Source organism: Aquarana catesbeiana, linkage group LG02, assembly GCF_042186555.1.
Source record: "Aquarana catesbeiana isolate 2022-GZ linkage group LG02, ASM4218655v1, whole genome shotgun sequence".
NCBI lineage: Eukaryota > Metazoa > Chordata > Amphibia > Anura > Ranidae > Aquarana > Aquarana catesbeiana.
The window spans coordinates 805,321,406-805,334,633 of NC_133325.1; the positions used below are offsets into that span (position 1 = coordinate 805,321,406).

At 45.3% G+C, this 13,228-nt stretch overlaps 1 protein-coding gene across 3 annotated transcripts in view; it reads left to right on the forward strand.

Moving 5' to 3' along the window:
• LOC141129492 (uncharacterized) overlaps positions 1–13,228 on the forward strand; it is a 101,232-nt gene that overhangs the window by 68,120 nt on the left and 19,884 nt on the right. For all 3 annotated transcript variants that reach the window (XM_073617550.1, XM_073617549.1, XM_073617548.1), the window contains exon 6: positions 6,294–6,377. In XM_073617550.1, coding sequence (XP_073473651.1) covers positions 6,294–6,377 — 84 coding nt within the window. The remainder of the gene's footprint in view (positions 1–6,293; positions 6,378–13,228) is intronic.

The window sequence follows — 13,228 nt, forward strand, 5'->3', positions numbered from 1 at the left end:
GCCTAATCTGTGACATGCCCACCAGGTGTAACTCAATGTTGACCATGCTGCAGCAGCTGCACACACAGCAGAGGGCCATCAATGAGTACCTATGCGACTATGGCACCAGGACAGGGTCAGGTGAGCTTGTTTTTTTTCCCTACGCCAGTGGGAGATGATCAGGGATGCATGCACTGTCCTGTCACTATTTGAGGAGGCCACGAGAATGGTGAGCAGTGACAGTGCATGCATCAGTGACACTGTACTTCTTGTCCACCTGTTGGAACACACGCTGCGTGGAATAATGGACAGGGCACTTGAGGCAGAACAGAGGGAGGAAGAGGAGGACTTCCTTACCTCTCAAGGCCCCCTTTATCCAGACAGTGTTCCTGCGTGCCCGCCGATCACACAGGAAGAGGATGAGGAGGAGGATTGTGTCAGCATGGAGGTGGAGCCTGGCACTCAGCATCAGCAGCAGTCTTCAAGGGATCATTTACTGTCCCAAGAAATCCATGGACTTGTACGTGGCTGGGAGATGGTGGCTGTGGATCATGTTGTCCTTAGTGACCCAGAGGACTCCGGACCGAATGCCTCAGCAAACCTACGCTGCATGGCCTCCCTGATCCTGTAAAGCCTGCGTAAGGATCCTCGTATTCGTGGTATCAAGGAGAAGGAACAATACTGGCTGGCAACCCTCCTTGATCCACGTTACAAGGGTGAGGTTGCGGACCTTATCTTGCCGTCGCAGAGGGAGCAGAGGATGAAACATCTTCGGGAGGCCTTGCAGAAAGGTCTGTGCAATGCATTCCCAGAGATTGGGAAGTTACAAACTCCTGAGGCTTTGGTCAGTCAAAGAAGGAGCGGTGGAGAAGGTGGCCGTCTGACTGATGCATTCAAACTGTTTTTTAGTCCGCAGCCCCAAGGTATGATCGGTTCCAGCAACCATCGCCAGCGTTTGTTTTACATGGTGCAGGAATACCTAGGGGCAAGATCTGACTTGGACATCTTTCCCACTGAAAATCCTCTGGATTACTGGTTCTTGAGGACAGATCACAGGCCAGAGCTTGCACTGTATGCAATTGAGCTACTGGCCTGTCCTGCATCCAGCGTTCTTTCGTAACGCACATTTAGTGCTGCTGGAGGCGTGGTAACCGATCACAGGGTGAGCCTGTCCACCGACTCGGTCGATCGACTGACCTTCATAAAAATGAATCAGTCTTGGATCACCACCAGCTACCAAGCACCTGATGCTGATGTAACCAAATAATTTGTTTAAAAATTTCAGATCCCTTCAAGACTGCCTATGCTGATGTTGAGTGACTATCCTGTTATGCTGAGTGATTATCCTCTTCCTCCTGAATGATCATGCTGATAGCTTGTAAGAACATTTTTGGTTCTGGGCACCACCACCAGTAGCTAAGGCCCAATTTTCAACCCCTGTTTAACAGGGGCATGTAATTACAATTTTTGATGCAATACTTTGCAGCAGGGCTCATTCCTGCGCTCCAACTAGAGTATCTGTGAGGGGTTGCAGTGTTGTGGCACCAGCACCAGTGCCCAAGGCCCAATTTTTCTGTCCCTGTTCAACAGGGACATGTAATTACAATTCTTGATCTAATATTTCACTGCAGGGCCCATTCCTGCGCCCACCAAGAGTAACTGTGAGGACTTACAGTGTTGAGGCAACACCAACACCTAAGGCCCCAACTTCTGCAGAGTATATAAGGCAGGCCGCTACTTTCAAGCATCCAACTTACAAACGACTCCTACTTGCAAACGGAAGGAGACAACAGGAAGTGAGATCTGTGATTCTACTTAACAACAAACCTCCAGTCCCTGTCTTGTTTGTACCGCCTGTATAATGCTGTTCAGAGCATATAGGGCCTGGTGGCCCCACACCTTTTCTTTTTTTAATTTGGGTACGGAGTTCCCCTTAATATCCATACAAGACCCAAAGGGCCTGGTAATGGACTGGGGGGTACCCATGCTGTATGTCTCACTGATTTTGATCCATATTGCCAGGACCCGACATTACATTAAAGCCTCAAGCAGTTTTAAATGACTTTTATTCCTTTACAAATGTCATTTTGTGCAGGGACTGTTCTAAACATGGGAAACATGCGCCACTTTACAGGCTAACTATAGACACCCCCCAGGTACGATATTTAAAGAAATATTTCACTTTTTTTCACTTTGAACATCATTAAAATCACTGCTCTTGAAAAAACAGCCGTTTTTAAAACTTTTTTTGCATTGATACATGTCCCCTGGGGCAGGACCCGGGTCCCCAAACCCTTTTTAGGACAATACCATGCAAATTAGCCTTTAAAATGAGCACTTTTGATTTTGAACGTTCGAGTCCCATAGACTTCAATGGGGTTCTAAAGTTCGCGCAAACTTTTGGTCCATTCGCAGGTTCTGGTGCGAACTGTACCGGGGGGTGTTCGGCTCATCCCTAGCCAGTACTATTTACAGATACCTACCGCAACTGTTCTGTTTACACTTTAGCTGTCAGTAATGGTACAAAGCATTGATAAGTTACTCGAAAATGACTTTTTTTTTATTGTGCTTTTTATTTTTTTTTAAGTAAAACGTTTATATATATGTAGGTGTAAAAAAAAATAACAAACAAAAAAAAAGTTAGAATTATTAATAGTTTATAAAATAGAAGTAAACAAATAGTAATTAAATGGATAGACAGGGAGGACCCCCACCATGCCAACATCCAATTGATATATAAAGGTTGAAAACAAGTAAAAAAAAACTCTCTCAAAAAATAGCGGACTTTGTGGGCATAACATGAGGCAGTAATGTATAAAATATGTATATCTTTATTACAAAATTTATTAAAACCACATACAATACCAATGTATAAACATGAGAAAAGGGAAATGGCGCTGTACTAATAAAACCATATAAGTGTATGTACCTGTGAATGTATGTTTACAATTCAACATATATGTGTATGACCGTATACATAAGGTATACAAACAATAAAAATCGAGTGATGTCTGCCACGTGATAAAAGTGACATGTTCTTAAAAAGTGCGAGGGAATAAAGAATAAGTTGTGAAGGTGTATGCACCATAACTAATCAATAATTAGATAGCATCAGCTGGTGTGATATCATAAAAACACTGTTGTAAGAAGCAAACATATACGCTAAACGGTACTAAATGATATCCAAGAGCTTAAAAATAGGATATTTACAATTTCTTTACAATAAAATGTCCATATGAGGTGCAAATTATATTGTAAAAATTAAAAAATATAAAAAAATATAAAAAAAATAAAAAAATAAAAATAAATAAAAAATTAAAAATATAAAAAAATATTAAAAAATATATAAATATAATATTTTTATTAATTTTTACTATATATATATATATATATATATATATATATATATATCAATTTTTTGGGTATCAGTGGTTTGCACCTCATATGGACATTTTGTTATAATGAAATTGTACGTATCCTATTTTTAAGCTCTTGGATATCATTTAGTACCGTTTAGCGTATATGTTTGCTTCTTACAACTGTGTTGTTTTGATATCACACCAACTGATGCTATCTAATTATTGTTTATGGTGCATACACCTTCACAACTTATTCTTTATTCCCTCGCACTTTTTAAGTACATGTCACTTTTATCACGTGGTAGACATCACTCGATTTTTGTTGTTTGTATACCTTATGTATACGGTCATACACATATATGTTGAATTGTAAACATACATTCACAGGTACATACACTTATATGTTTTTTTTTAGTACAGCGCCATTTCCCTTTTCTCACGGTTATACATTTCCATTGAGGTTTCACCTAGGTGGAACTTTTCTATAGGGAGGCAGCAGTCATACGTTCCTAAGCGCAGATCCCTTTGATATTCCACATACAATACCAAACAAACCACGCCCTTGACAAGGTCAACAGATACCCAATAGCGTAAAAACGTGGAGGCATGGATCCTTGCAAAGTGATAGTAGATCCATAATTCACATAAATGGTAAAAAAAAAAAATATATATATATATATATATATATATATATATATATATATATATATATATAGTGGGGACATAAGTATTCAGACCCCCTTAAATTTTTCACACTTTGTTATATTGCAGCCATTTGCTAAAATCATTTAAGTTCATTTTTTTCCTCATTAATGTACACACAGCACCCCATATTGTACACACAGCACCCCATATTGTACACACAGCCCCCCATATTGTACACACAGCACCCCATATTGTACACACAGCACCCCATATTGTACACACAGCCCCCCATATTGTACACACAGCACCCCATATTGTACACACAGCCCCCCATATTGACAGAAAAACACAGAATTGTTGACATTTTTGCAGATTTATTAAAAAAGAAACTGAAATATCACATGGTCCTAAGTATTCAGACCCTTTGCTCAGTATTTAGTAGAAGCCCCTTTTGATGAGTCTTTTTGGGAAAGATGCAACAAGTTTTTCACACCTGGATTTGGGGATCCTCTGCCATTCCTCCTTGCAGATCCTCTCCAGTTCTGTCAGGTTGGATGGTAAACGTTGGTGGACGGCCATTTTTAGGTCTCTCCAGAGATGCTCAATTGGGTTTAAGTCAGGGCTCTGGCTGGGCCATTCAAGAAAAGTCACAGAGTTGTTGTGAAGCCACTCCTTCGTTATTTTAGCTGTGTGCTTAGGGTCATTGTCTTGTTGGAAGGTAAACCTTTGGCCCAGTCTGAGGTCCTGAGCACTCTGGAGAAGGTTTTCATCCAGGATATCCCCGTACTTTGCCGCATTCATCTTTCCCTCAATTGCAACCAGTCGTCCTGTCCCTGCTGCTGAAAAACACCCCCACAGCATGATGTTGCCACCACCATGCTTCACTGTTGGGACTGTATTAGACAGGTGATGAGCAGTGCCTGGTTTTCTCCACACATACCGCTTAGAATTAAGGCCAAAAAGTTCTATCTTGGTCTCATCAGACCAGAGAATCTTATTTCTCACCATCTTGGAGTCCTTCAGGTGTTTTTTTAGCAAACTCCATGCGGGCTTTCATGTGTCTTGCACTGAGGAGAGGTTTCCGTCAGGCCACTCTGCCATAAAGCCCCGACTGGTGGAGGGCTGCAGTGATGGTTGACTTTGTACAACTTTCTCCCATCTCCCGACTGCATCTCTGGAGCTCAGCCACAGTGATCTTTGGGTTCTTCTTTACCTCTCTCACCAAGGCTCTTCTCCCCCGATAGCTCAGTTTGGCCGGACGGCCAGCTCTAGGAAGGGTTCTGGTTGTCCCAAACGTCTTCCATTTAAGGATTATGGGGGCCACTGTGCTCTTAGGAACCTTAAGTACAGCAGAAATTTTTTTGTAACCTTGGCCAGATCTGTGCCTTGCCACAATTCTGTCTCTGAGCTCTTCAGGCAGTTCCTTTGACCTCATGATTCTCATTTGCTCTGACATGCACTGTGAGCTGTAAGGTCTTATATAGACAGGTGTGTGGCTTTCCTAATCAAGTCCAATCAGTATAATCAAACACAGCTGGACTCAAATGAAGGTGTAGAACCATCTCAAGGATGATCAGAAGAAATGGACAGCACCTCAGTTATATATATGAGTGTCACAGCAAAGGGTCTGAATACTTAGGACCATGTGATATTTCAGTTTTTCTTTTTTAATAAATCTGCAAAAATGTCAACAATTCTGTGTTTTTCTGTCAATATGGGGTGCTGTGTGTACAATATGGGGTGCTGTGTGTACAATATGGAGTGCTGTGTGTACATTAATGAGGAAAAAAATGAACTTAAATGATTTTAGCAAATGGCTGCAATATAACAAAGAGTGAAAAATTGAAGGGGGTCTGAATACTTTCCATCCAAACTGTAGCTGCAAAGGGTGGGCCAACTCAATATTGAACCCTATAGACTAAGACTGGGATGCTATTAAAGTTCCTGTGCGTGTAAAGGCAGGCGTCCCAATACTTTTGGTAATATAGGTATACGTGATCCGGCACAGAGGTGCCACCCTGTAGCAGTAAACCTGCTATAGGGCGGACCTCAAACACTGGTTACAGAGCCCTATCAATTTGTGCCTTTCATATCTTCCTAGAGTTCAACTTGGGACCTAAAATTTCCCCATTAGGGGTAAAGCCAGACACCCCTAAAATTATCCAACCATTCCTTTGTAGTATATGAGGAGGGGCCTTCAGCACTTGTATCAACTTCCAGCCAAATGATTACTTTGTGTCACTTATTGTATAAACGATGACCCAGCTATGAACATCCAACATCCAAAACCTCTTCTGTTTTACCCTACAGTGTCCAAGTTTTTAGGCGGATGTATTAACGCATTTATGGCGATCGGGATCCTGTGCGGTGTCGGCTGTTGCTTCTGTTGCAAGCGTGAGTATTATTGGGGTTCTTTCTTTCATTTTAAAACTCAGTATACAGCAAGTATGGCTGTTGAAGAGCATATTGTATGTAATAAAATGAGGAGCCTCGATCAAAGATGTCTCCAACGTAAATGATGCTGATAGGAGCAAGATCACAATACACCGCATACTTAATCCTTTATAACAGCAAACAATAACGTTAACATTGTGAAAACCGGAGCTAGTAGTCACAGATAGACTGTGAGCATTGAACTTTGATCATGTATTGCATAAGTGCTTGCCCCTAACTATTAGTCCCAGGCAGGCATTATTATTATTATTATACAGGATTTATATAGCGCCAACAGTTTACAACATGAAGGCAGACAGTACAGTTACAATACAATTCAGTACAGGAGGAATCAGAGGGCCCTGCTCCTTAGAGCTTACAGTCTAGGAGGGAGGGTCAAGTGATACAAAAGGTAATAACCGTGGGGGAGATGAGCTGATGGAGAAAATAAAAGTACAGTTGTTAGGTGGGGGCAGAATAGGCTTCCCTGAAGAGGAGGGTTTTCATTGATCGTTTTCAGTAAACAGCGTAGGAGATAGTCGGACAGATTGGGGTAGGGGAGTTCCAGAGGATGGGAGAGGCTTTCGAGAGAAGTCCTGGAGGCGAGCATGGGAGGAGACGAGGGAGCTAGAGAGCAGGAGGTTTTGGGAGGAACAAAGAGAAGCATTTGGTAGGTATTTTGAGACTAGGTTATTGATGTAGCTGGGGGGCTGAGGTGTAGATGTAAGTTGTTGTTAGTATTTTGAATTTAATTTGTTGGGTGATTGGAAGCCAGTGGAGAGATTGACAGAGGGGGTGGAGGACACGGAGGGGAAGCCAATGGAGAGATTGACAGAGGGGGTGGAGGACACGGAGCGAAGCCAGTGGAGAGATTGGCAGAGGGGGTGGAGGGCACGGAGGGGAAGCCAATGGAGAGATTGGCAGAGGGGGTGGAGGACACGGAGCGGAAGCCAGTGGAGGGATTGGCAGAGAGGGGCGGAGGACACGGAACGGTTGGTAATGTGGATGAGTCTGGCAGCGGCATTCATGATGGACTGAAGGGGGGAGGAGCCTATGTAAAGGTAAGCCAATGAGGAGGGAGCTGCAGTAGTTGAGAGATGACCAGGGAGTGAATTAGGAGCTTTGTGGTGTCATTGGTTGGAAGGGGAGGTATTTTGTAGATGTTGCGGAGGTTAAGGTGGCAAGATATGGACAGTGATTGGACGTGGGGCTGAAGGAAGAGTTGAGAGTCCAGGATTACATCTAGAACCTTGACATGAGGGGATGGGCTGATAGTTGTGCCATCAATCTTGACAGAGAAATCAGGGCGAGAGGAACGTGGGGGAGGACATTTTTATGAGCTCAGTTTTGGATAGATTGAGTTTGAGGAACTGTTGTGACATCCAGACTGATATATCTGTTAGTAAATTAGTGATGTGTGAGGAGACTGAGAGAGTGAGCTGAGGGGTAGAGAGATAGATTTGGGTGCTATCAGCTTAGAGATGATATTGGAAGCCATGGGAGGCTATTACCAGACCCAGGGAGGAGGTGTAGATGGGGAATGAGAGAGGTACAAGAACAGAACCTTACTGATCAAAGGCTCCAGAAGGCATATGAAAGATACCATTCAACCTACTGACATAGTAACATCCACCTGTGGCTATAAGGAGTTCTGGTGAACCCCAAACTGGGTGGCAAGAATGGAGGATATGTATTAAACACAACTTCACCCGCATTTTCTACAAAAGCCAAAAGTCGGTAGTCGGTAATAATACATACCGAAATGTTGTGCTCCACGATTAATGCAATTTTTGAAGGCAAAAAAATGGGGTGTTTGTTTGCTATCGCTGAGGACTGTTTTCTTTTAAACTGTTTGAGATTCTGTAAGTTGGTATCTTTGTTAATCTGAGCCAAATATGCTTATTTTCCCATCTATGTTGACCACTTCCTCCTCCTCAAAAACCTCCACTGCTTTTGTCTCCGTGACTGTGCACTTCATGGTTCTCATCCTACCTATGCCACCACTAGGGATGAGCCGAACAACCCCCGGTTTGGTTCGCACGAGAACCTGCGAAAGTTTGTGCAAACTTTAGAGCCCCATTAAAGTCTATGGGACTCGAACATTCAAAATCAAAAGTGCTCATTTTAAAGGCTAATATGCAAGTTATTGTCCTAAAAAGGGTTTGGGGACCCGGGTCCTGCACCAGGGGACATGTATCAATGCAAAAAAAAGTTTTAGAAGCGGCCGTTTTTTCGGGAGCAGTGATTTTAATGATGCTTAAAGTAAAAAAAAAAAAGGTGAAATATTCCTTTAAATATGGTACCTGGGGGGTGTCTATAGTATGCCTGTAAAGTGGCGCGTGTTTCCCGTGTTTAGAACAGTCCCTGCAAAAAATGACATTTGTAAAAGAAAAAAAGTCATTTAAAACTGCTTGCGGCTTTAATGTAATGTCGGGTCCCGGCAATATGGATGAAAATCAGTGAGACAAACGGCATGGGTACCCCCCAGTCCATTACCAGGCCCTTTGGGTCTTGTATGGATATTAAGGGGAACCCCGCACCCAAATTAAAAAAAGGAAAGGCGTGGGGCCCCCAGGCCCTATATACTCTGAACAGCAGTATACAGGCGGTGCAAACAAGACAGGGACTGTAGGTTTGTTGTTAAGTAGAATCTGTTTGTAATTTTGAACTGATACATTTTTAAAGTCTAGCTCCAGCCAAAAAATCTATTTTTAAGCTTTTTGGAAAACATAGGGAAGGTTTATCACCCCTGTGACATTTGTTTTGCTGTCTGTGCTCCTCTTCAGAAGATTTTACCTCACTTTCTGTCCCAATGACAAATGTTTTTTTGAAAATTTGGGGTTTTTAGTGAAACAAGGATTGGTGATAAAGCATCGGTGAAGAGGAGACACGTTTTTCCCATATTAACTCTTACAGGAGAGAATTTCTCTTCCTATGGGGTAGATTTCATCTCACTTCCTGTTGTGTCCTTCGGTTTGAAAGTAGGAGTCGTTTGTAAGTTGGATGTTTGAAAGTAGGGGCCTGCCCTATATACTCTGCAGAAATTGGGGCCTTAGGTGTTGGTGTTGCCACAACACTGTAAGTCCTCACAGTTACTCTTGGTGGGCGCAGGAATGGGCCCTGCTGTGAAATATTATATCAAGAATTGTAATTACATGCCATTGTTGAACAGTGGTAGAAAAATTGGGTCTTTGGTGTTGGTGGTGCTGGTGCCACAACACTGTAAGTCCTCACAGTTACCCTTGGTGGGCGCTAGAACGGGCCCTGCTGTGAAATATTATATCAAGAATTGTAATTGCATGTACCTGTTGAACAGGGGCAGAAAAATTGGGCCTTAGGCACTGGTGCCACAACACTGCAACCCCTCACAGATGCTATAGTTGGAGCTCAGGAATGAGCCCTACTGAAAAGTATTGCATCAAAAATTGTAATTATATGCTGCTGTTAAACAGGGGCTGAAAAATTGGGCCTTGGCCACTGGTGGCGGTGCCCAGAACCAAAAATGTTCTTACAAGCTATCAGCATGAAAATTGAGGAGCAAGAGGATTGTGACTCAGCATAACAGGATAGTCACTCAGCATCAGCATAGGCAGTCTTGAAGGGATCTCACATTAAAAAAAAAAATATTCGGTTACATCAGCATCAGGTGCTTGGTAGCTGGTGATCCTAGACTGATTCATTTTTATGAAAGTCAGCTGATCGACTGATTCGGTGGACAGGCGCACCCTATGATCGGTTACAAAGCCTCCAGCAGCACTGAATGTGCGTTCCGAAAGAACAATGGATGCAGGACAGGCCAGTAGCTCAATTACATACTGTGCAAGCTCTGGCCAGTGATCCATCCTCAAGACCCAGACGATTTTCAGTGGGAAAGGTGTCCAAGTCTGGTCTTGCCCCTAGGTAATCCTGTACCATGTGAATCAGACGCTGGCGATGGTTGCTGGAACCGAATAGACCTTGGGGCTGCGGACTAAAAAATTGTCTGAATGCATTGGTCAGACGGCCACCTTCTCCACCGCTCCTTCTGTGACTGACCGAAGCCTCAGCAACTCGTTGTCCAGGAGGACCAGGAGTTTGTAACCTCCCAGTCTCTGGGAACGCGTTTCACAGACCTTTCTGCAAGGCCTCCTGAAGATGTTTCATCCTCTACTCCCTCTGCAATGGCAAGATAAGGTCCTTACCCTTGTAACGTGGATCAAGGAGGGCTGCCAGCCAGTATTGATCCCTCTCCTTGATACCACAAATACGAGGATCCTTCCGCAGGCTTTGTAGGACCAGGGAGGCCATGCAGCGTAGGTTTGCTGAGGCATTCGGTCCGGAGTCCTCTGGGTCACTAAGGACGACATGATCCGCAGCCACCTCCTCCCAGCCACGTACAAGTCCATGGGTTTCTTGGGACTGTAAATGATCCCTTGAAGACTGCTGCTGATGCTGAGTGCCAGGCTCCACCTCCATGCTGACACAATCCTCCTCCTCCTCCTCGTCCTCTTCCTGTGTGATCGGCGGGGGCCTTGAGAGGTAAGGAAGTCCTCCTCTTCCTCCCTCTGTTCTGCCTCAAGTGCCCTGTCCATTATTCCACGCAGCGTGTGCTCCAACAGGTGGACAAGAGGTACAGTGTCACTGATGCATGCACAGTCACTGCTCACCATCCTCTTGGCCTCCTCAAATGGTGACAGGACAGTGCATGCATCCCTGATCATGGCCCACTGGCGTGGGGAAAAAAAAACAAGCTCCCCTGACCCTGTCCTGGTGCCATAGTCGCACAGGTACTTATTGATGGCCCTCTGCTGCGTGTGCAGCCGCTGCAGCATGGCCAATGTTGAGTTCCACCTGGTGGGCATGTCACAGATTAGGCGGTTCTTGGGCAGGTTAAATTCCTTTTGAAGGTCAGCCAGCCGAGCACTGGCATTATATGACCTGCGGAAATGCACATGCCTAGGTACCTGCCCAAGAACCGCTGCACCACCAAGTTAAGGACGTGAGCCAAACAGGGCACATGGGTCAGTTGTCCCTGTCGGAGGGTGGAGAGGAGGTTGGTGCCATTGTCGCAAACCACCATACCTGCCTTAAGCTGGCGTGGCGTCAACCACCTCTGAACCTGCCCCTGCAGAGCTGACAGAATCTCTGCTGCAGTGTGGCTCCTGTCCCCCAAGCACACCAGCTCAAGCACCGCATGGCATCTTTTTGCCTGCGTGCTTGCGTAGCCCCTTGAACGCCTACGGAGCACCACTGGTTCCGAGGACAAATCAGCACAGGAAGAGGCCATGGAGTAAGAAGAAGAGGAGGGGGTGGAGGTGAGAGGTGTGGCAGAATCACCACTAGTAGAATTTTGGAGGCGTGGTGGCGGAACAACCTCCAACACTAGTGCACCCTGTCCTGCATCCTTCCCAGCTGCCAGAAGAGTCACCCAGTGCGCTGTGAAAGATAGGTAACATCCCTGCCCATGCCTGCTGGACCATGAGTCAGCTGTAATATGCACCTTACCCCTGACTGCCCTGTCCAGCGAGGCCAAGACATTGCCTTCCACATGCCGGTAGAAAGCCGGAATCACCTTCCGTGAGAAAAAGTGGCGTTTGGGAACCTGCCACTGAGGAACCGCACATTCCACAAACTCACGGAAGGGGGCAGAGTCTACCAACTGAAAAGTCAGCAGTTGAAGTGCTAGCAATTTAGCCAAGCTAGCATTCAACCGCTGGGCATGTGGATGGCTGGGAGCGAACTTCTTTCGGCAGTGCAGCAGCTGAGGCAGGGAAATTTGCCTGGTATAATCTGACGTCGGTGTACCGATAGCAGATTGCCCGCAAGTACTTGGATGTGACACACCTAATTCTACACCTTCATTCCTCTCAGTGCAGGTTTCAGACAGGATTGAAGGTATAGTAGGGTTGGAGATCCCAGCTGATGAGGAGCAAGGAGAGGTCTGCTTTGTTCTTTGGTGTGGGTGTTTAGGTATGCTTGCCAAAGAACTGCATGGCAGGTCGACATATGTCTGGTCAAGCATGTGGTGCCTAAGCAGGTCGGTGTGCTTCAGTCGGTATGCTGCCTTTAAGCTGGCCCCTGGAGGGCATCCTGCCTCGTTGGAAATGTGCCTCTTCCCCCTCCTCCTCTCTTCTATCAGGCACCCACGTGGAGTCAGTGACCTCATCATCCCCTCCCTCCTCCTCACTGGAGCAAAGCTGGCAGTATGCTGCAGCTGGGGGAAAATGACTGCCAGATTGCTGTCCTTCTTGGGCACCCCCTCTCTCTGGGCTCACGTTACTGCCTTCCTCTAGCTGGGTATCATCATCAGAGCCTTTAAAACTCTGGGCATCCTCCTGGAGCATGTACCCAACACTGTGGTCAAACAGTTCGGGGGACTCCTTAGGAGGACATGGTGGGGCTAGGGAAGGAGTGGCTGATGCCATTGAGCCAAGGGAAGAGGCCGCGTTGGCAGCTGCTTTGCCAGACAAAGTACCCTGAGCCTGGGTGAGACAGGATGAGGACGGCTTGGTCATCCACTCTACCAAGTCTTCCGCATGGTGCGACTCAACATGACCAGTTGCAGAAAAAAAGGACAATCGTGTCCCACGGCCACGTGCTGATGAGGATGCACCGTCTCCACGACCAGCACTGTTGCCTCTAGACACAGAGCCTGCTTGCCCTCTTTTATTGGCTTGTGACTGTCTGCCTCTCCTTGTTGGCCTTCCAGACATACTAATGGCCTGCAGTGAGATGTAGCTTCACAAAGCTGGGATGTATATATATACTGATACTGCAGCTAGCAGAATCAACTGCCTGCCTGTAGTATTATTAGTATGAGAACACCAGCAATT